Consider the following 21773-nt stretch of genomic DNA (forward strand, 5'->3'; position numbering starts at 1 on the left):
GTATTTCTCTCCGAGGTGGAGTCAAGCCTGGCTTCCCCTGGGCCACCTCGGGCAAGTTGCTTAACCTCTCTGAACTGGGGCTGTGGGGACTGGAGAAGAGAACGCTGTGCAGCACCTGGCACCGAGCCGGCAGATGCTCCAGCAAAGTCAGTGCCGGTCCTCCCCGACGGCCACTCCCGCGCGCCGGCCTCCAGCCGGGGGATGCTCTCGGGGCCCGCCGGGCGCGGAGAACGCGCGGACGTTCGGGAGCCACGGGCTGTGACGCCAGGGGCGTTGCCCAGCAACCACGAACGCCGTGGCAGCGTGCGTGCTAGCGGGCGGCTGGGGCGGCTCCGGGGGCTCGGGTCTTGCGGTGGCGCCTGCAGCGCTGATCCCCCACTGCTCCCGCCCGGTCCGGGCCTCAGGGACGGGCGAGCCCGGGAGCGTGAGGAGGCGGCGGCTCCGGCTCGGGTCCTGCGACTCCCCCGCCGCCCCTTCCCTCCTATCGAGGCGTCCCCTCGGCCGCGAGGCCCCGCCCCCCGCGCCGGGCGCTGGCCCCGCCCCCCCGGCTCCGGCGCCCCGGCGTCCCCCGCCCCGAGGTCCTGTGTCCTGGTAGCGGCGTCCACGTCGGGCCGCACCCCGGGGACCCCCGCCGCGGCGCCATGGCCTCGGAGTCGGTGAAGGTGGTGGTGCGCTGCCGCCCCATGAACCAGCGGGAGTGGGAGCTGAACTGCCAGCCTGTGGTGACGGTGGACTCCGCGCGCGGCCAGTGCTTCATCCAGAACCCGGGCGCCGTCGACCAGCCCCCCAAGCAGTTCACTTTCGACGGCGCCTACTACATGGACCACTTTACCGAGCAGATCTACAACGAAATCGCCTACCCGCTGGTGGAGGTGAGGACGCCCGCGAGGCCGCCTCCGAGGACCCGCCGGGCAGGACCTGGGGCCCCTCGGAGGGGTCCTGAGGGACTGCCCTGCCCGCAAGCCGGGCGGGAAGGCCCTTCTGGAGGGGCGCAGGTGGACAGCAGCAGGTTGGTCTGAAGACTTCTGTCCTGTCAGCAGACAGCTGGAACCCGTCTACAATGTCTGTCCGGGTCTCCACTGCCCCCGGTGCCAAGGCTGGTCCTCACCCCCATCCTTCCAGCCTGCTTCCCACAGGAACTCCAGCCCCCAAGACCACTTGCCCTCCACCCTCACCCAACACCTTCAGGACTTCTCTAAAAGCTCCAGCCACTTCCCCAGCCTCCTCCTCTTCTCCCAAGAGCCCCAGGTCTCCTCCTCCTCCCCCTCCCCCTCTCCTTTCTCCTCTGCCCCCTCACTAGTTCCCTGCTTCTGCAGAGAGAAGGCTGCTGGCCTGGCCTTGGTCTTGGAGAACTGGAAACCCTTTACCTTTGGTCTGACTTACCTTCCTCCTTGGCGGTTGAAGAACAGGGAGGCCACAACAGTTTCTGCCCCTTATAGGGCTTTTGCTTTTTTTCACACTCTCACACTAGGTAGCTCCTTGGTGCTGCATGACAGGGAGGTTCACATTTCACAGATGGGGAGACTGAGGCCCATAGGGAGGAAACATGGCAAGCTCCCACAGTGAGTTTCTGGCGGAGGTGGGGCTGGAGCTACTCCTGGCCCAAGGCCTCTTTCCTTGCTACCACCATCTCCCCAGCTGTGCATCGAATCGCTAGTGAAGTGAGATGTCACAGGTTGTTTCAGGAAAAAAGGAAAAGTTTGGGAAGTGCAGCATACACCCTCCCTCACTTGAAGCTGCACATTAGGGTACTTGAGGCTCTGGGGAGCCTTGCAGTGGAGAAAAGAGTTTGGCTTATTTAACCCAGCATTTCCAAAAGGTATTTGCCCATGGAACCTTTTTGTTTTGGCCGGCAGGCCAGTTAACATCCCCCAGAGCACCTCCTTTGGCCGCAGTCAAAACCGCCTGTGAGGGTGGAAGTGTTCTGGAACCCAGAGCCCCCCAGTGGTGAGGGCGTGACTGTAGAAGATGCCCAGGGAAAGAGAGCAGCTCTCCCCAGAGGGTGGTACCACGCTCTGGAGATGGCCAGGCTGTCCTACCATCCTGGACTCCCAGGCTGGAAGGACCAGAATAGGTCCTCTGGTCCAGCTCCCCCCGCCTACCCCGGGTCCTTGAATGTCCACCCTGTGGCAGGAGCTCACTCTTCCCAGAGCTGCCTGCTCCACCTTGGCTTCTTAGCTCCTAGAAGCCCGTTCTGCACGGTGAGTCAGAGTCAGCCACCCTGACGCTTCCAGCAACCTGCCGTAGCTCTGTCCCCAGGGCCCCTCTGCTTCCTCGTCCAGGGTTGCCCCTCGGAGATTGGAAGATTCCGAGATTGAGTTCTCCTTGGCTTTGCCTTCTCCAGGGCCTCAGCCTTGCTCATGGGTTCCCCTCCGCATCCTGGAAATAATTCCCCTGAGCAAGCCTCCCTTGTCAGGGTTCCCAGGAAGCCCCAGCCCAGAGGGGGAGACCTAAGGAGACAGTGGCTACCTCAGATCTCCAGTTCTCACTTCTGTCCCGAGTTCACTGCTACAGGGGATTCTGTCAGACCCCTACCTCCAGTCATCCCACAGAGCCTCAAACTCAACATGACATAGGTTCCTTCTCATTCATTCATTCATTCAGCTAACAAATAGTATTCTCATACCAGGCCCCATCCTAGGCATGGGGAGCGCCACCCTCAGCCAGCTCATGATCAGGTGGGGGAGCAGCTAAGCTAGTAGCTACAAGCCAGGGTGATGAGTGGGAGGAGAATCCTGGGGGACTTTGGCAGCATAGAGAAGGCTAGCAAACCTGGGCTTGGAGGGGATGGGAAGGCAGGGAGGACTTCCTGGAAGTGGTGAGATCTAAGCTGAGACCAGAAGGATGAGAGGAGTCAGCCAGGCAAGAAGGTGAAGGAAAGGGCCTTTCAGGTGGAGACCAGCATGTAGCATTTGATCTTCACCAGACATATGTAGAGCTGGGGGCATCATTCCTGGTGAGGAAACGGAGACCTTGAATGTCACAGAATGAGTTAGGGGTGGTTTTGCTTCCCAGCGCAGTGCCAGGTCCCCATGATCCGTCCTGCTGCCTCTATTAAATGAGCGGCATGTGAATCATATGCAAAGCACAGTTCAGCAACTTGGAGCCAGGAGTAGCTGCACCCTTAGGCCGGGCGGCTGTGTGTCTGTCCTGCTGGGCTCTGACCACCTCCAGGTGGCCTCCTGCCCAGGCGCTTCCCTTCAGTTCCTACTGCACGAAGCCCCCAGCACTTTGGACTGACCCTTCCCTTCCCTACCCCCCACCCCCACCCTTAAATCCAGGCTCTGTTCCTGATCTTCTCTGTCACTGGGTGACCTCTTCCACTCTCCTGGGAGCTGTCCAACTCAGCATGTCCTACCCTGAGCTCCTCACCTCCACACCCGGCCCACTGCCTGGTCTGTGGGTTCTTTCCCAGCCAGTGGCTTTGCCATCTCCCCGTCCTCCCCACTTCACACCCATGACCTTAGAGTTGCCTCTGATGACCCACCACCCAACCCACCCAGGGACCAGGTACTGTAGCTTCTACCAGGACAGACTGAGGACGGGCCTGGTTTCCAGAGACATCGATGCGGTAGAATTTGGCCCCTGGATGGAACACAGAACTGTTCATTTGGGAGAGGACAGAAAGGGGACATGAGGCAATTTAGCACAGATGCTGTTATTTCAATTTCAATAGTTATGCGTTGATTTTAATGGGAAGTAGAAGAAATATTTAGCACGTCCAGCCTGTAATGCAGCTTCACGGGAATTATTGCTGAGGATGACATCAAGTTAAGTTAAAAAGAGAGTCAATTAACAGTTTGATTTCATGAAAATCATTTAGTAAATAATAATACGGGGAACATGGCAGAACCCGGGGTGGACAGAGTGGCTGACACGTAGGACCTGCTCCATGTGTGCGCACGTCTCTGGTGGGTCTGGAGGTATCAGTTGATGGGTGAAGCGTTTCTGAAATCTTATGTTTTGCCTTAATGCATGTAAAATTGTCTTCTACTTCACTCCACAGCAGCGTGGTTCTGCAGAACTTTCTGCAATGGTGGAAATGTTCTGTATCTGGGCTGTCCAATTAGGGACTACCAGCCGTATGTGGCAAGTGAGCACTTGACATGAGGCTAGTGCTTTTGACGAACTGAAGTTCAGTTTTATTTGATTTTTTTTTTGGTATATAAATTTATTTATTTATTTATTTATTTATTTTGGCTGCATTGGGTCTTCATTGCTGCTCACAGGTTTTCTCTAGTTGCGGCGAGTGGGGGCTGCTCTTCCTTGCGGTGCACGGGCTTCTCGTTGCAGTGGCCTCTCTTGTTGTGGAGCACGGGCTCTAGGCACATGGGCTTCAGTAGCTGTGGCATGCAGGCTCAGCAGTTGTGGCGCACGGGCTTAGTTGCTCCGTGGCATGTGGGATCTTCCCGGACCAGGGCTCGAACCCGTGTCCCCTGCACTGGCAGGCAGATTCTCAACCACTGCGCCACCAGGGAAGCCCCTGAAATTAATTTTTTTTTTAAAATTTTATAGCTACTTTATTTATTTATTTATTTATTTATGGCTGTGTTGGGTCTTCGGTTCGTGCGAGGGCTTTCTCTAGTTGCGGCAAGCGGGGGCCACTCTTCATCGCGGTGCGCGGGCCTTTCACTGTCGCGGCCCCTCCCGTTGCGGGGCACAGGCTCCAGACGCGCAGGCTCAGTAGTTGTGGCTCACGGGCCCAGCTGCTCCGTGGCATGTGGGATCTTCCCAGACCAGGGCTCGAACCCGTGTCCCCTGCATTAGCAGGCAGATTCTCAACCACTGCGCCACCAGGGAAGCCCCTGAAATTAATTTTAATAATACATTTTATTTGACACAATAGTATCCAAAATATTATCATTTCGATAAAACATAATAATAGATACTATCATGGCATAATAGCTATTAGGGAGATATTTTACATTGTTTCTTCATACTAAGTCTTCGAAATCGGGTGTGTGTTTCATACTTACCGCACGTCTCAATTCAGTTGCTTAAGTGTCCATAGTTCAAATGAGATGAAACACAAAAAAATAAAGTTGTGTTTGATGGGAAAATATTTTACACTGCTTCAGTTTTTAAATGTAAATTAACATAAATTCAGTTCCTCAGTCGCATCAGGCACACTTCTGGTGTGGCTTGTGGCTGCCCTACTGGACAGGGCATATAAAATATTTATTTTGATATAGAATCCCTTGTCAGGTCTGGGTGACATTGATGGTCCAGGCACTGCACCGTGTTGTCCCTGGGGCTTCGCATGCCCTGCCTCTGAGGCTCCTGGTTGGGTGACTGGTCTGCCATGGCTCTCCCACACCTCAGGGGGCCCATCCTGGTGTGTCGCATCTGGCCCTCTGATGTGCTGCGGATCGTGACTTCCGGTCTTCCTTCCCCAGCAGTCCCTGGAGATCCCGAGCCCCACAATGGTCGACAGGATGGGTCTTTCGTTTTGTTTTTTTTTTAATATTTTTAATTAAAAAATTTTGGCTGCATCTGGTCTTAGTTGCAGTACCTGGGATCGTCGTTGCGGCATGCGGACTCTTAGTTGCGGCATGCGTGTGGGATCTAGTTCCCCGATCAGGGATCGAACCTGGGCCCCCTGCATTGGAAGCATGGAGTCTTACCCACTGGACCACCAGGGAAGTCCCTACAGGATGTGCCTTTGCAGTGGTAACGGGCACAGATGCCGCCTGGGCCCTGGGGGCCTGGGCACAGCTCTCTGGGCCCACATTCTAACACAGGATTCCCCTGCCCCCATACTAAGTTCTAGAATTTGTGATCTCATGAGCTGGGTGAGGGCAGGGACTAGGGTGTCTTCCTTGTTCATGGCTCTGTCACCAGCCACAGTCCCCCTCAGAGAAGAGAGTCAGTACCTGTGGAAAGAACAGTCACATCAGTGAATGAAGGATGCCCTTGGGGATGCCACCTGGTTTGCCTCCTACTTCCTCCCAGCTTCGTCTCCATCCCCCTCGCCCGAGTGCCACCTGCTCTCAGCCTCTCACCTCTCTGGTCTTTGCTCAGGCTGTCCCCTCAGCCTAGAATGCCTTCCTCTCCCTGTCACCTGTTAAAATCCAAGCCACCCTTTCTGCTCCCCCTTTCTTCTCCACCTGCCCAGGAAGCTTGGCCTGGCTCTTCCTGCACCTTCTGTCTCCCCCTCTTGGCACTCTCTCTCCTTGCCCGTCCTGTACGCCACCATTACATGCACCTCCACCTCATATGAGGATCACGTGTATATGTCTGTCTCCCGCACGTTCCAGGCAGACACTTAGGGAGCACCTACCTCTGTGTGCCAGCACTTCGTGTGCCAGCACGTGAAATCATTCCTGTGTACGCCTCCCGACAGCCTCAGAGGAGGTGCTGTCCTTACCCTTTGTTGCAGGTGAGGAAACTGAGGCTCCACGTGCCTGAATAAGGACAGGCCAAGGGCACAGTCGGTAAAGGATGGCGGCCAGGCTCTTAGCCTTACACAGGGACAGTCTCCTACCCCACCGGGCAGTGACCCCCTTGAGGACAGAGCTGTGCCGCCTTCATCTCTGCACTGCCCTCCCCCAGCCCTGTGCCACCGTGGTGGGAGAACCAGGGAGGGACCCTAAGTCTGTGAGTCAGGAGGCAGCCCTGCAGCCCCGGGCCTGGCCCCAAGCCTGGCTGAGCTCGGCCAGCTGAGCCCTGGGCTGTGTCCTCCCACGCAGGGTGTCACCGAGGGCTACAACGGCACCATCTTTGCCTACGGCCAGACAGGCAGCGGGAAGTCCTTCACCATGCAGGGCCTGCCGAACCCCCTCTGCCAAAGAGGCATCATCCCTAGGGCCTTCGAGCACATTTTCGAGAGCGTCCAGGTATGGGCCTGGGGGATGGAAGGGGCAGGGTTGGGCTCCCCAGGCGTTACCGTGAATGGTCCCAGAGCGCTCGTGACCTGGGCAGCGGTTGTGGGATGCGGTCAGAGCGGCCTTGACGCGGCACGGATGAGCAGACCCAGGCTCTGGTTTCTGAAGAGCTGATGGGAGAACTTAAAGCTGAGAAAATCCTACCTGCTGTGTTTTCCTCCAGCCATTTTTGGATTTTAACATTTCGTATAACACTTCACATGGATATGATGACGTAGAGTGCTGGCCCAAGAAATGGCTGTAAACAATCATAGCTTCCTTTTTTAATTGAGCAGTTGCTACAGACCAAGCATTGTGCAAAGCCCTTTGCATAATTATCTCACTACCACCCTGGCCCAGGAGGTAGCTGTTATCCTCATTTTTGAGACAGGGAAGCCAAGGCTTGGAGCCCTTATGGGCTGGGCCCAGACCAGTTATCCCAGTGTCCAGGCTGCAGCTGAGACGTGCCCTGCTGACCACTCGTGAATGCGCAGAGATTACTGCATCTGGGAAATGGCAAAGCAGGGACCAGTCAGCTGCAGAGCCCACTGTACTACACCTGGGACTCATTTTGATGACCCACAGGAACATCAGGCAACTGGAAGAACTGCCGGGGATTAGCCCAGGGCCAGTGCTTGGTCCAGGCCTTACCCGTGGCCTTGGTCTCTCTACCTGAACAGTGGGGAGGCCTCTCCCATTTCCTTTGCCATGAGGCTTGTAGAGAGAGCATGAGTCCATAGCAGTATGAAAATGATGCCACTCTGAGAAGCCGGAGAGGAGGGGAGAGCTTGCCAGGCAGGCGGGGCCAGGTGAGGCTGGGGACACCTCCTGCCACGATGTCCTCTTGTGATGTCCAGGCAGCGGGTGCTCAGGTATCTTTGCTCTCCCTGCAGTGTGCAGAGAACACCAAGTTCCTGGTCCGGGCCTCCTACCTGGAGATCTACAATGAAGATGTCCGTGACCTGCTGGGCACTGACACCAAGCAGAAGCTGGAGGTGGGTGCAGCCCCAACAGGGGTGGGTGGGGGGAGCTAGAGGGGGAGGTTGGCATTGGGGGTGCTCCCTCAGAAATATGGGGAAGGGTCCTGAGGACACAGGCGCTGGTTCAGACTAGAATGGGAAGTTTTGAACTTGAATTTTGGAGTAGTCTCAGAGTCTTTGAGGCAGGGGAGGGGTTAATGGGCCTACCCGCACCACGCAAGGGGAGGGGAGGCCTTCTCTGGGGCAGTGACACTTACATCTGTTGAAATAGATGGAATTTGGTGACGGATTTCATTTGAAAAAGAGTTCCACTTCTAAAAAAATATATTGAAACATTCTAAGGGACTTTCAAGCTAAAAAGGTAATAGTGATCATTTATTGAGCCCTTACTGTTTACTGACTGCTTTAGGCACGTTATCCCATTTAATACTCCCAGTCACCTCGTTAGGTAGATACAGGTCTCCCCCACTATCGGAAAGCAGAGAGAGTGTTTTGTAAGCTGAAATGGCATAAAGGGAAGAGTATCCCCTGCTTTCCAAAATCTTGTTTCCACTTTGCTTTTATGAAAGACTGACATTAGTACGACAAAGGCTTTTTTGGTAAAAGTGAAAATTGGATTTCTTTCCGACTTGAACTTAGAGAAAGTTGAGGATACCCATATTATTATCCTCAGTTTACCGATGTGGGAAGGGAGGTTTACAGAGGGGGTAATTAACTTGCCCAAGCTTCAACAGCAGGAAGCTGGCCAAAACTGGAGTTGAACCCAGATCTGTCTGGCATCAAGTTCCTGCATCGCAAACATCCCATTTTACCGCTGCAGATGGGCTCAGATTCTGGGACCTTGTTCCCCTCTGAAAGGGGTCTGGTGTGGAGGTGTGCAAAGATCGATGATATGACCTCAGAACGTTGTTGTGAGGATTGAAGAGGGTAACAAGGGTGAGCTGCTGAGCAGAGGGTCGGCGCATAGTAGGGGCTCGATGTGTGAGCTCTTTCGTGCCATTGGGATTCCGAGAAAGGATGAGGAATATGACCTGGGGGTTGCAAAATGGACTCAAGACAGAAAAAACTACGGCTGGCCCAACTGGTCACTGAGCATTGCTCATCTTGTAAATTGTCCTCAGTCTCCTGAAAGGCTAGAATCAGAATGAAAGAACATCATTTCCCAGCTGGGTGAAGCAGAATTAGATGCTTTGAGGGCTCTATCAAGATGGACAGAACATGGCTGACCCTTTGGAGAGCCCAGCGAGGTCAAGTGACCTGCCAGGACTGGACAGCCAGGTGGTGGCAAGGCTGGACCAGGTCTGGGACCTTTGGGCAAGTCTAGGTTATGTCTGCTGTCTGGGACTCTCTGAATGCTGGATGGGCCAGGTCAAGTCCAAGGAGGAGGGACTTCCCCGGTGGTCCAGTGGTTAAGACTCCTCACTCCCAATGCAGGGGGCATGGGTTCCATCCCTGGTCGGGGAACTAAGATCCTGCATGCTGCGTGGCGCGGCCAAAAAAAAAAAAAGTCCAAGGAGGAGCCCAGTGAGGGGAGACTGATCCAGATCTGTGGCCAGCATGCTGGTGGCTGCCCCCAGACTCTGGGGCTTCTCATCTGACCAAGAAACCAATGCCCCCCTCCACGCCCCCCGCAAGAGGCCCGCAACCAGCGGTGGAGGTTGACCTTACCTCCTTCAGAGTCAGAATGCCTGAGCTGGCGGAATGTCAGTCATTAATGAGCAGCAGTCCTGGGAGGTTGCTATGGAGATTCCCATTCTGCAGATGAGGAAAGGAGGCTGGGAAAGAGGCGGTGACTTGCCTGTGGCCACTAGGTTAGGAAGCCACAGAGTCAGGGTTGGACATTTTCTGTGGCCGAACTGCCTAAGTCTCCCCAGGGCACAGGCCTTGACAGCCACGGGAGGGGGTGCAGAAGCAGATAAAGGGGCTGCTGCCGACGCCGCCCAGTCTTCCAGACCCTCACTGACCTCTAGATTGGACAGGACGTTGGGATCACCTGGGTCCCGTCCCACCCCATCCATGTGGGGCAGGGCTGTTTCCCTGCTCAGATCCAGAGCCCCCCACTTGCCCCTAGGCCCCCCGGTTGTCCTGGCTTCATTTGGAGGGACTGTGAGTTCCTCTCTGACCCGCAACCATCGTGTGGCCCAACTGAACAAATCCGACCTCAGGGAGCAGCTGTTTTGAAAAAAAAACTTGCTTGTGCTGGCCAGATAGTGGAAAAATCCTTAAAATTTTGAGCCAGAAAGACCCTTAGAGAGCTTCTAAGTCCAGTCCTTTCATGGTACAGATGAGGAAACTGAGTCCCAGGGAGGGGAAGGGACTTGGCCAAGGTCACACAGCAAATTACTAGTAATGGCGCTAATACCAGAATATGTGGGATCTGAGTGGTCAGGTGCTTTCCTCCCAGACTTTTCAGGGTGGGAAGTATAGGAAACTCAGGGGGCAGTGAGAAGCGAGTAGCGGGGTTCCATTTGAGGGGGGATCATTCATGAGTTGAGTCATCCATTCAACAGAGACTTACTGGGAAGACCCTGGAGGTCAGGCCACAGACTGTAGCAGGTCCACATGGGTGTGAACTCCCCCCCACCAGTCCCCATCCAGACCAGGACTGGCCCCCAGCCCCCTCCTCCTCAGCTCCTCACAGACACAGCAGTGCTCTGCCCTTTCTACACTGGCACCTCCAGCCACCCACCTGGTGTCTTTCCACTGTCTTCTCTCTCCTGGAGCTGGAGCAGCTGAGTCATAGCTCAGCCCCCAGACAGGGAAGTGGGGAGGGGAGGGAGGCACAGGGAGTTGCTCCGACTTGTCAGCCCGGAAAGGCCAGCCTGCAGCATCGGGGCCCCTGCCAGCCGGAACTGGGGCAGCAGGGCCCGCCCCCCTCCACTTCCTCCATACCATGGACCCTAGGATGGGTTCGGTTACCCAGGCCCTGCGGGCCCAAGGGCTGGCAGCTGCCTGTACGTGGTCCAGCTGGACCGCGGGCCTCAGGCTCGGTGAGCCAGGCTGCCTGGGTTTGAGGGCCGCCAGTGACAGATATGCTCAGAGCCATTCCCCATGGGTGCACGGAGCTCTCTCAGAGGAGGGACAGCTGGGTTCTCTATAACCCTCACAGCAGCCTTAGGAGGAGCTGCTGTTCAAGAACCGGCCCAAGGGCACAGTCAGTAAAGGGTGGAGATGGACTTTGCACCCAGGTGGCCAGGCGCCACAGCACAGGGCCTGGTAATTCTGGTAATGAGAGTGGTTAGATCAGCGAGGGCCAGCAAGGGATTTGGGGAAGCAGATTACACCCCCTCCCCCAACACCACGAACCACCATCACGGAACCCAGCTCAGTACTGGGTGGCGGAGGTGGGGCCCTCAGGGGCCTCTCCAGTTGGTTCCTGCAGCCAACGTCGGGCCATTGGCAGGACCCCGCACCTCCGTGGGGGCGTTTCCCGGCCGGCTGTGGTCCCGTCCTGCATGCGCGCCCCCCGCACCCGGTCGCATCCCAGCTGGTTGCCATGGCGACCACGCTCGGCCTGGCATCCCGGAGGAACAGTTACCAAGGAATGCGGGCACGGCTGGCGGCTGACACTCGGGAGGTGGGTGGAGGCCGGAACAGCAGGGGAGTGGTGGAGGGATCCAGGAGGTCAGGAGGTGAGGGGGGCGAGCCCTCCTGGGCCTAAAAATAGGGTGGGTGGGAGACCCCTACATTAGGTGTTGCCTCCCCTGCCCTCCTTTCCTGCTCGTGAGGTTGCTCAGGCTGGAGAGGACGGCCTCATCCTCTTGGTATCCGTGTTCACCGAACCCCCTCCAGAAACCCCCACAGAGCTCCTTTCACGTCCATTCTCTTTTCAATCCTCCCAAAGGTCTTGTGGAAGTAGGATTTATCATCCTCATTTTACAGATGAGGAAACTGAGGCAGAGAGAGGCAAAACGACTTCCCCAACTAGCAAGTCACAGAACCAGGTTTCTAACCCGGGTCTGTCTGACTGAATAGGAAACTGCGTTCTTCCTGAGGCCAGGAGCAGCCATCCATCACCTGCGCCTACCATGTACCAGGCAGGCGTCTAGCCTCTGAGAGTGTGGCAGTGACTGAAGCAGGCACACAGCATCCCAGGCTACCATCAAGCCCTGCTCCGTTTGCAGGGTCTCCTGCTCCTGTCCTTTGAGCTCCGTCCTCACAGCCACCTTCTAGGTCAAGGTCAGCCCTTTGTCATATCAAACTTCAGTTACTCCAGGATGCTGCAGCCTCTCTCCAAGCCCTGCCTCTGGAGTCTTCCACTGCCGGTGACCCCAGTGCTGCCCTGCCACTAATAGCTGTGTGACCTTCAACAAGCCACTTAACCTTTCTGTGCCTCCGTCGCTTATCTGTTCCATGAAACCCAGTCCTTCGGTCTGGGTCCGGCTCTTTCTCCAGACTTGGAGAGATAGGGCAAGCCTGTGCTTGCCCCTCCCCGCCCCCTGCCCTGCTCTGCAGCAGGGGCCCAGCCCCACCTGGGACCCTGAAGCTGCCTGGGGCAAAGCCTCTGAGCCTGCTCTGGCTCAGACCAGCGGACAGATGACTTCTGTCCTAATTCATTCTGCTCTTCCCAGAGTGGTTTTACTTCCTCTCACATTGCCTTCCACAGCTCTGTGTCAGCAACAAAACAGCTCAGCTGCCTGGAGAGCAAGCAGGCAGCAGTCAGATAAATTGATTTACTCGCTGCCATCGTGCTGAGGGCTGGGGGCCAGTGGGAGTTCTGGGCAGCAAATGGCCCTTCACCCGCCATGATCCAAGGGTCTGGGAACATTCTTGTTGCCGTGGAGCCGCGGCAGGGAGGCGAGCAGAAGCCACGTTGGCAGGTCAGGGGAGAAGCACTCAGAGCCCTTGGGTGAATGACTACAGACAGGGTTGGCCCCTGGGAGCTGAAGCCCCAGACCAGAAACCACCTTCACAACCACGGCACTAACAACAACAGTGAGACCGCGGCTGCCATTTATGGAGCAGTTACCATGTGCCAGGCATCATGCCGTGCGTTGTACGAGCCTTAGTTTACAGAATCCTCACCACCTCCCTAAGGGATAGGTATCTTGTACCCATTTTACAGATGTGGAAATGGAGGCTCAGAGAGATGATGTCACTGACCCAAGGTCCCACAACAAGGAAGAGGCGGGGGTGGGTTTGAGGCTCGTTCTACCTAGGACAAACCCCCAGCCTGTGACAGGGAATTCGAGGTGCCAACCCGCCCTGCAGGAGGGCAGAGGTGGTGGGAGCTGGGCCCTTCCCTCAGGTTCCCCGGGGAGCCCTGACCCGTGCCTCTTGCCCGCAGCTGAAGGAGCACCCGGAGAAGGGGGCGTACGTGAAGGGGCTCTCCATGCACACGGTGCACAGTGTGGCCCAGTGCGAGCGCGTCATGGAGACGGGCTGGAAGAACCGCTCGGTTGGCTACACGCTGATGAACAAGGACTCCTCCCGCTCCCACTCCATCTTCACCATCAGCATCGAGATCTACGCGGTGGGTATGTGGGGCCGGGCGGGGGCGGAGGGGGCCGGACCACCAAGCCGGGTGCCTGCTCCTAGTAGCCCAGACCCTTCACCACTCGGAGCCTCGAGGGCCCCAACTGGGAAGAGATGCTGGGGTCGCCTGGAGGAAACACAAGAGGACTGTCCCTGTGCCAGGACCCGTGTTTCCAGGATGAACAGCATCATCAACAACAACAGTAATAAAACTGGTAGCTACCATTGAGCACTTACTACGTGCCATGCAATGTATTTGCATTAACTCATTTGCTCCTTCCAACAACCCCATGAGGTGGATACTCATATCATCCCCATTTTACAGATGAGGAAATCGCGGTCACACAACTAGAAAGTCTTCGAGCTGGGCCTCTATCCCAGGGGTCTGTCCCCAGAGTGTGTGCCACCCAGAACTTTTGGATTCTCCTCTTTCTTTAACATTCTCTACTCCAAAGCCATCTCACTCTTCCTTTATTTCTGGAAGAGTTACTGAGAAAGAGAAGAAGAAAAAAAGGAACTCGTTTATTTCAGGCCACCTATAGACGCTGTGCTGAGTCCTTTACACACCTCATTCTATTTAAAGCCCACAACAGTCCTAAATGCAGGCATTATAATTCCCATTAACAGATGAGGAAACGGAGGCTCTGAGAGGTCAAGTGACCTGCTTGTTCAAGGTCTTACTTAAGTGCTTCAAGGTACCGCTTAACTGCTAAGTGGTAGAGCTGGGATTTGAACCCAGGTTTCTCTGGGATCTGGGTTTTTCCCACTAACACTGCAACTGCCTCCAAGTTTGTGGTTCATCACAAACAGAACCCTGGAGAGCAGTGGAGCAGGAAGCAGCCTCAGCCCAACTAGGAACATAATTGTGGAGAGATCCCAGCCCAAGGTCAAGGCCTGGGTTGACGGAACCCCCAGCAGCACACTGCCCACCTGTGTGGTGACCTGGCTCCAGGCCAACCCCCTGGTGCTGGCTGGGTCAGAGTCTCCCCCAGGGGTGATGATATGGGGAGGGCGGGTGGTGTGATCACATCCTCATATGATGATGCTGTAGGTGGGGGCAGGGACTAGGGCCTGAGAGGACAGATCAGGAGGGAGGAGGAGAGAGCGGCCCTGTGGGGTGCCTCGTGGTCTCTGCAGATGGGTTTGAAGGATGAGGCAGGCTGCCTGCAAACAGGCTTTTAAAAATTTTTTAAGATTTTTAAATTTCCATTATAAAATAAGTTCAATAAAGATATTTGGGAGTTAGAGAAAGGTAGGGGAAATTACTCATAAACACAACCAACTGTTAACATTTAAGCATATGTTCTTTTGGTCCTTTTTTTCCCTATGCAAATTTTAAACACACTTGAAATCTTCTGCTCTGTATAAAGTTTCTTCCCCATGTTTCATTTCCCATGCCATCCCTAAGAATGTTCCCACATCGTTCCTGCCATGTCTTCCTGACCATGGGAGGTGGCTGAAGGACCGTGCATCAGTCACCACCCTCTTCTACCCAGCCCTCTACGAGCTCTTAATGCTGTTTCCGGTTTCTCAGTGTTGTAGATAATGCCATGATGAACATCTTTGTGCACAAAGCCTTTTCTGCTTTTATTTATTTATTGTTAAACATTTATTTATTTATTTATTTTTGGCTGCGTTGGGTCTTCCTTCCTGCACACGGGCTTTCTCTAGTTGCCGCGAGCGGGGGCTGCTCTTCATTGTGGTGCGCAGGCTTCTCATTGCGATGGCTCCTCTTGTTGCGGAGCATGGGCTCTAGGCGCGCGGGCTTCAGTTGTTGTGGCTCACGGGCTCAGTAGTTGTAGCTTGCAAGCTCTAGAGCACAGGCTCAGTAGTTGTGGCGCACGGGCTTAGTTGCTCCGTGGCATGTAGGATCTTCCTGGACCAGGGATTGAACCTGTGTCCCCTGCATTGGCAGGCGGATTCTTAACCACTCTGCCACCAGGGAAGTCCCCTTTTCTGCTTTTAGAGTCATCTCCTCAGATTAGATTCCCTGGAGCGGGCCTCCTGGGGCAAGGGTACAGACCTGTTTAAGGCTCCTGGTACATCCTGCAAAGAGCTTTCCAAAAGGGCATTTCCAAGTCCCTCCTTCCTGCTGCTCCTTAAGAAAAATATAGCCCAAAGAATCAAGCCCCCTGCATGTCCAAGCTTCCACTGGGTGCCAGCCAGACCTTTTTACTTCAGGTAGCTGTGCTCACGGGCAAAACCAGGCCAATTCTGGTTTCAACCAGCAGGAAACTAAGGAGGAAGCCCCTGCCCCTCCCCCCTATTTCATTTGGAACCGTTTACCGTGTCCTCTGGTGACAGTAAGAATTATTAATAGTATCAAGAGCCGCAAGCTGTCATTTAAGGAGCACTTGCTGTGTGCCAGGCACGACCCCGAGCTCCTCGCGCCCGTGCTCTCTGTGTAATCCTCACAACAGCCCTCAGGGTGGGTCTTAGATTCCCATGTTACTAAGAGAAGGCCGAGGCTCAGAGTTAATTTCCCTGAGTTCCACAGCTGCCGAGGGGTAGAATCAAGATCGGATCCCTCAGGTCTCTGCCTTCAAAACCTGTGCTCCGGGCCCCTGCTCCCAGCCAGTGGCCGGCTCCCGTCACCCCCGGCACCCGGGTCTGCCCTGCCAGCACAGCCGCGGTCGCTGCAGAACTGGGCCCGTTCTCAGGGCGAACGAATCCCTGCTGTGTGCTGGGCCCTGTGTGGACTCCGTACAAGCGTGCTGTCTGTTTACTCCTTCCACCAACCAACGCTGGTGGGGAGCTATCGTTAGTCTCATTTTGTTGATGTGAGAACTGAGGATCAGAGAGGTGCGTGGCTTTGCCAAGGTCACACAGCAAGTAGGAGGCAAGACTTGGATGGGAACTGGGTCCAAGGTTCTCCAAAGCCGATGTTTTTTGCATTGAAGGATTCAGCTCCCTAGTGACCCAATCACATCCCCTCACTGCCGCCCACTCCCCACCCCAACCCCGCCTCGCCCCGCCGTTGCCTCACAAGAAATCTGTAAGAGCTGTCTCAATAACCGTAAGAAATCCTGCAGCACTCAGAGAACAGTCTGTACCTCCCAGCCCCTGCTCCCTGGAGTCAGTTGGCCCTGGCTTCTGCTCTTGGAAGCTGTGTGACCCTAGGCATGTTAAATGCCCTTTCTGAGCTTCACTTTTCTCATCTGTAACGGCACAATCCTAGCACCCCCTCCATGGGGCTCCTGTGCGGCTGCAATGAGACCCTCGGTGGGTGGGGAGCTCCCAGGGCCTCCTTACCGTGGGGGCTCGCCCCAGGGCCCTCACCCCTCTGCCTGGTCTGTCTGCAGATGAGCGGGGCAAGGACCACCTCCGGGCAGGCAAGCTGAACCTGGTGGACCTGGCAGGCAGCGAGCGGCAGTCCAAGACGGGTGCCACGGGGGAGCGGCTCAAGGAGGCCACCAAGATCAACCTGTCGCTGTCGGCGCTGGGCAACGTCATCTCGGCCCTGGTGGACGGGCGCTGCAAACACATCCCCTACCGGGACTCGAAACTGACGCGGCTGCTGCAGGACTCGCTGGGCGGCAACACCAAGACGCTGATGGTGGCCTGCCTGTCGCCCGCTGACAACAACTACGACGAGACCCTCAGCACGCTGCGCTACGCCAACCGAGCCAAGAACATCAAGAACAAGCCTCGCATCAACGAGGACCCCAAGGATGCCCTCCTGCGCGAGTACCAGGAAGAGATCAAGAAGCTCAAGGCGATTCTGGCTCAGCAGATGAGCCCCAGCAACCTGTCAGGTGGGCGGCAGGGGGAGGGAGTGGAAGGGAGGGCCCGGGACGAAAAAGGCCCTCTCCCTTTGTCTTCCCGCCTCCGGTTTCCCATCTGAGGGGTATGGAAGCAATGTCCCACCTCCTCGCAACTTCACGTGAGCATAGGTTTTTGAACAGCCGGGGAGAGCCCTGGTTGGTGACGGCCCAGATGGTTTCTGCTCACCGATGACCCAGCATGAGGTCCGCCTGCCTGGCCTGTCCCATCATCTGGAGGCTCTGTCCCCCGTTCCCTGCCTCTAGGCTGCACATCCGTCCGCCCTCCTGTCTGCCTGCTGTCTCCATGGCAGCGTCGTGATGCTGTGCTGCTTAGCAGCTAGGTGACTCACCCTCCCCCGACGTCACACGCCCACTCCCAGTTAGGCACCTTGTGATGACTGCTCTCACACCCCGGTGTTTGGCTGTCAAATGGCAGGTAGAAATCTATACCTGGAGCATGGGCCTGCAGGGTCCTTGCAACCAAGGGACTCCAGAGTTTTCTTTATCTGAGAATCCCTTGGGAGAAGGGAGCATTAAAGAGCCTGAGTCCATCTGTCCGTTCAGCCACCTCTCCACCCACCTTCCTCTCTATCCATCCATTCTACACACCCATTGATCTACTCATCCACCCATGCATCCATCCATCCACCCAGGCATCCATCCACCCACCCAGGCATCCATCCACCCACCCAGGCATCCATCCATCCACCCAGGCATCCATCCATCCACCCATGCATCCATCCACCCACCCAGGCATCCATCCACCCATGCATCCATCCACCCACCCAGGCATCCATCCACCCATGCATCCATCCACCCAGGCATCCATCCATCCACCCAGGCATCCATCCATCCACCCATGCATCCATCCACCCATGCATCCATCCACCCACCCAGGCATCCATCCACCCATGCATCCATCCACCCAGGCATCCATCCATCCACCCAGGCATCCATCCATCCACCCATGCATCCATCCATCCACCCAGGCATCCATCCACCCACCCAGGCATCCATCCACCCACCCATGCATCCATCCATCCACCCATGCATCCATCCATCCACCCATGCATCCATCCATCCACCCATGCATCCATCCACCTACCCATGCATCCATCCATCTACCCATCCATCCACCCACCCAGGCATCCATCCACCCACCCATGCATCCATCCATCCACCCATGCATCCATCCATCCACCCATGCATCCATCCATCCACCCATGCATCCATCCATCCACCCATGCATCCATCCACCCACCCAGGCATCCATCCACCTACCCATGCATCCATCCATCTACCCATCCATCCACCCATCCATTCAACCCACCTGTCCTCCCACCCACTCCATTATTTATCCATCTACCCACCCATCCATCCCTTTAATACACCCATCCATCCATCCATCCAACCCACCCACCCTCCCACCCACTCCATTGTTTATCCATCCACCCACCCCATCCATCCTACTGTCCACATGTCCACCTACTCATTCACTCTGTCCTGTCATCCATCCTTTTATCTATCTTTCCTCTCACCCCGCCCCCATCCATTCATACCTGCTCTGTGTGTGGACCTGTGCTGGGCATGGGGGCACAGAGATGAATGAGATCCAGGCTCTGCCTCATGGGAATACCCGGTTTCCTCAGGGAGAAAGACACTCCAGCAGACCATCGTGTGCATCTGGGGCAGAGAGCTGTACAGGGCACTGCAGGGCAGAAGGGAGTGTGTGGCCAAGGCTACCTGGGGGTAGGGTGTGGTCAGGCAGGGAAGGCTTCAGAGAGGAGAAGGGGTGATTGAACAGAGTCTTGGGGGATGAGAAGTCTCCTGTTAGACAGGATGAGAGTGGTCAGTCTGTGCAGAGATGCACAAAGCTCTAAGGTCTGTTTGGGGACCCACAGGTAGGTCTGCCGACTGCCTGGCGGTCGGGTGGTGGGAGATGGCTACGTAGGGGTTGGCCGGGCCTGGAGTGCAGAGACCCTTGAACACCACTGTGAGCGGTTCCACTTGGGCAATCTGCCTTCCTCCTCTTTCCCTCCTGCCCCACCCCTGACCCTGCTTAGCCCCCCGATCAGTGAGGGGAAGCTAGATGGAGGAATGGCGAGAGGTACCAGGAGGGGGTTGGGGCGGCTCTGCCGGCGGCTCCCCTGACCCAGCAGCTGAGATGCCTGCAGACTTCCCTGGTTACCACGGCAGCCTTGTGGGGTAAGCGCTCTTAGCACCCCCTCTTCCTGGATTTGGAGCATGGAGCCCAGCAAGCTGAAATGACGGATGCAGGGCAGGCAGAGAGCTGAGATCAGGGCAGTAATCACCAGTTCACATCCTGGCTCCTCGGGGAAGCAACTTAGCCCCCCTGAGCCTCAACGTTCTCATCTGTAAAGTGGAGATAATGACAGCACCTGCCTTGTTATTGCTGTGGGGTGGTTGAGAGGATTGCACGAGATGATTCACGTGTGGGCTTAGCACGGAGCCTGACACGTAAGGCTCAACAGACGATACCAGATGCTTTAACTTTATAGTTGGGTCTTAAAACCAGGTGTGTCTGAATCAAAGCTCCAGGTGTTTCCACCACAGGCACTTACTGTTAGCCGTTGCCCCCTCAGCCCTAGTTCTCCCTCTGGTCATTGGCATATTTCTCTCTCCCCACTTTCAGCAGAACTGGAGACATTTGTCTGTTTTCACTGGCCCTCCGTGCTCTGCTCTCTTGCCCCTAGTCCAGGCAGGCCCTGTGCCCGCATCCCACTGAAGCTGCCCTTGTCATGGATGCCCTCCTGGTTGTTAAACCCAGTGATGGGTCCTCAGGAGGCCTCACCTGTCCTCTCAGCGTCAGTTGACTCAGATGATCCCTTCCCTTCTCCTTGAAACCCTTGCTTCCTGGACACCCTTTGTCCTAGTTCTCCTCCTGCCTCTCCGGCCGCTCCTTCTCAGCTCCCTTGTGTGAGTCCCCCCGTCCCTAACCTCCTGATGTCAGGCTGTCCCAGGGCCGGTCCTCTAGCCTTTTCTGTCTCTATGCTCACTCCTAAGGTGGGTTCATCTGGTCTCATGTCTGTATTTTTTTAATTCTTATTATTTTTTATAAATTTATTTTATTTATTTATTTTTGGCTGCATTGGGTCTTTGTTGCTGCGCGTGGGCTTTCTCTAGTTGCGGCGAGCGGGGGCTACTCTCCGTTGCAGTGCGTGGGCTTCTCATTGCGGTGGCTTCTCTTGTTGTGGGCTCTAGGCACGCCTAGGAGCTCTAGGCGCGTGGGCTTCAGTAGGTGTGGCACGCGGGCTCAGTAGTTGTGGCGCACGGGCTTAGTTGCTCTGTGGCATGTGGGATCTTCCTGGACCAGGGCTCGAACCCGTGTCCCCTGCATTGGCAGGCGGATTCTTAACCACTGCGCCACCAGGGAAGCCCTGGTCTCACATCTTTAAACACCACCTCCGTGCTCATGATTCTCATATGTGGACCCCCTGCCTGGCTGTGTGATGCGTGTCCAGGTCTTAATTTATGAAGGTGACTGAGTGGTGACACAGAGAGATCAATGTCATTGAAAGAAAGGGTAATGAAAGTGAGAGGCACGCCATGCAGGGCCACAGGGGGAAGCAGCAGTGTGGGTCAGGAGGCAGAGAGGAGCGAGGGACAGCCCGGGCCAGAGCCTTTATCGGGGTTTTGGTGGAAAGACACAGCCATGCAGGAAAAACAGCTCAGGACTGGCTAGCTTGAGTAAGCCGGCAGGATTGGGGCATAAGGGCTGTCCCTGCTTGCCTGGTCCAGGCCCCGGTTGACTTTGGGCAGGGGAAATACTGGCTGTGTGGGAGAGTTAGATAGAGGTGGGTGTGGACTCGGAATTGGTTGGTTTGCATATGAAAGGGGGGCTCCTCCGGACAAGCTGTTTACTCCCTCTAGGAATTGGCTGGCCCTGGGAGGGGCAGTCTCTTCCTGGCCATCAAGTCCCCCAGGCTGTCAAAAACATCAGGAAATAAAACCCAAACCTGATTGATAAACCATGTCCTCTGATTTCCAGACTTGCACATCTGGCCATCTATCTAATTGTCATTCCAAACTTAACATATTGGACACTGAACTCTCGACCTTTCCCAGACCTGCTTGTCCTGCAGCTGTCCCCAGCCAGTGACACCTCTCTCCTTCCACGTGTTCAAGCCAGAAACCTTGGGGTCATCCTGGGCTTCTCGCTTTTGCTCAAACCTCAATCCAATCCAGCAGTAGATCCTGTTGTCTCTACCTTTAAAGCAGGTCCAGAATCTGTGCCGTTGTCCCCCCAGTACATTCTCCACACAGCAACCAGGGAGCTCCTGTTCAAATGCGAGTCCTTTCACTGCCCTGCCCAAACCCTCCAATGGCCCGGTTTAACCCAGAGTTGAAGCTGAAGCCCTCGCCACGGCTTGCAAGTTTCCCTCTCTGACCTGCTCTTTGCTCGTACTCTCCCTCGCTCACTCTGCTCCAGCCTCAGTGGCCTCCCTGCTGTTCCTGGAACAGTCACAGCCCCTGCCTGCCACAGGACCTTTGCACTCACCATTCCTTTCTGTCTGTCCCCAGGATCTCTGCCCGCCCCACTCCCTCACTTCCTTCAAATAACTGCTTTCCTCCCACCTTGTCTAAGAGGTCTTTCCTGTCCACACTATTAAAATTGCAGCCCTTCCCCCTGATCCTTACTTCTCAGCACCCTCCCTGCTTTCCTTCTCTTC

At 55.8% G+C, this 21773-nt stretch overlaps 1 protein-coding gene across 1 annotated transcript in view; it reads left to right on the forward strand.

The window, feature by feature from the left end:
• The first annotated feature begins 640 nt into the window (after positions 1-640).
• Positions 641-21773, forward strand: part of KIF17 (kinesin family member 17) — a 46538-nt gene continuing 25405 nt past the window's right edge. The window contains exons 1-5 of the mRNA XM_082353839.1: positions 641-872; positions 6690-6836; positions 7757-7858; positions 13131-13320; positions 16621-17073. Coding sequence (XP_082209965.1) covers positions 642-872; positions 6690-6836; positions 7757-7858; positions 13131-13320; positions 16621-17073 — 1123 coding nt within the window. The 5' untranslated portion in view covers position 641. The remainder of the gene's footprint in view (positions 873-6689; positions 6837-7756; positions 7859-13130; positions 13321-16620; positions 17074-21773) is intronic.

The sequence above is a fragment of the Balaenoptera borealis genome (genome assembly GCF_965194805.1).
Source record: "Balaenoptera borealis genome assembly, chromosome: 1".
Classification (NCBI taxonomy): domain Eukaryota; kingdom Metazoa; phylum Chordata; class Mammalia; order Artiodactyla; family Balaenopteridae; genus Balaenoptera; species Balaenoptera borealis.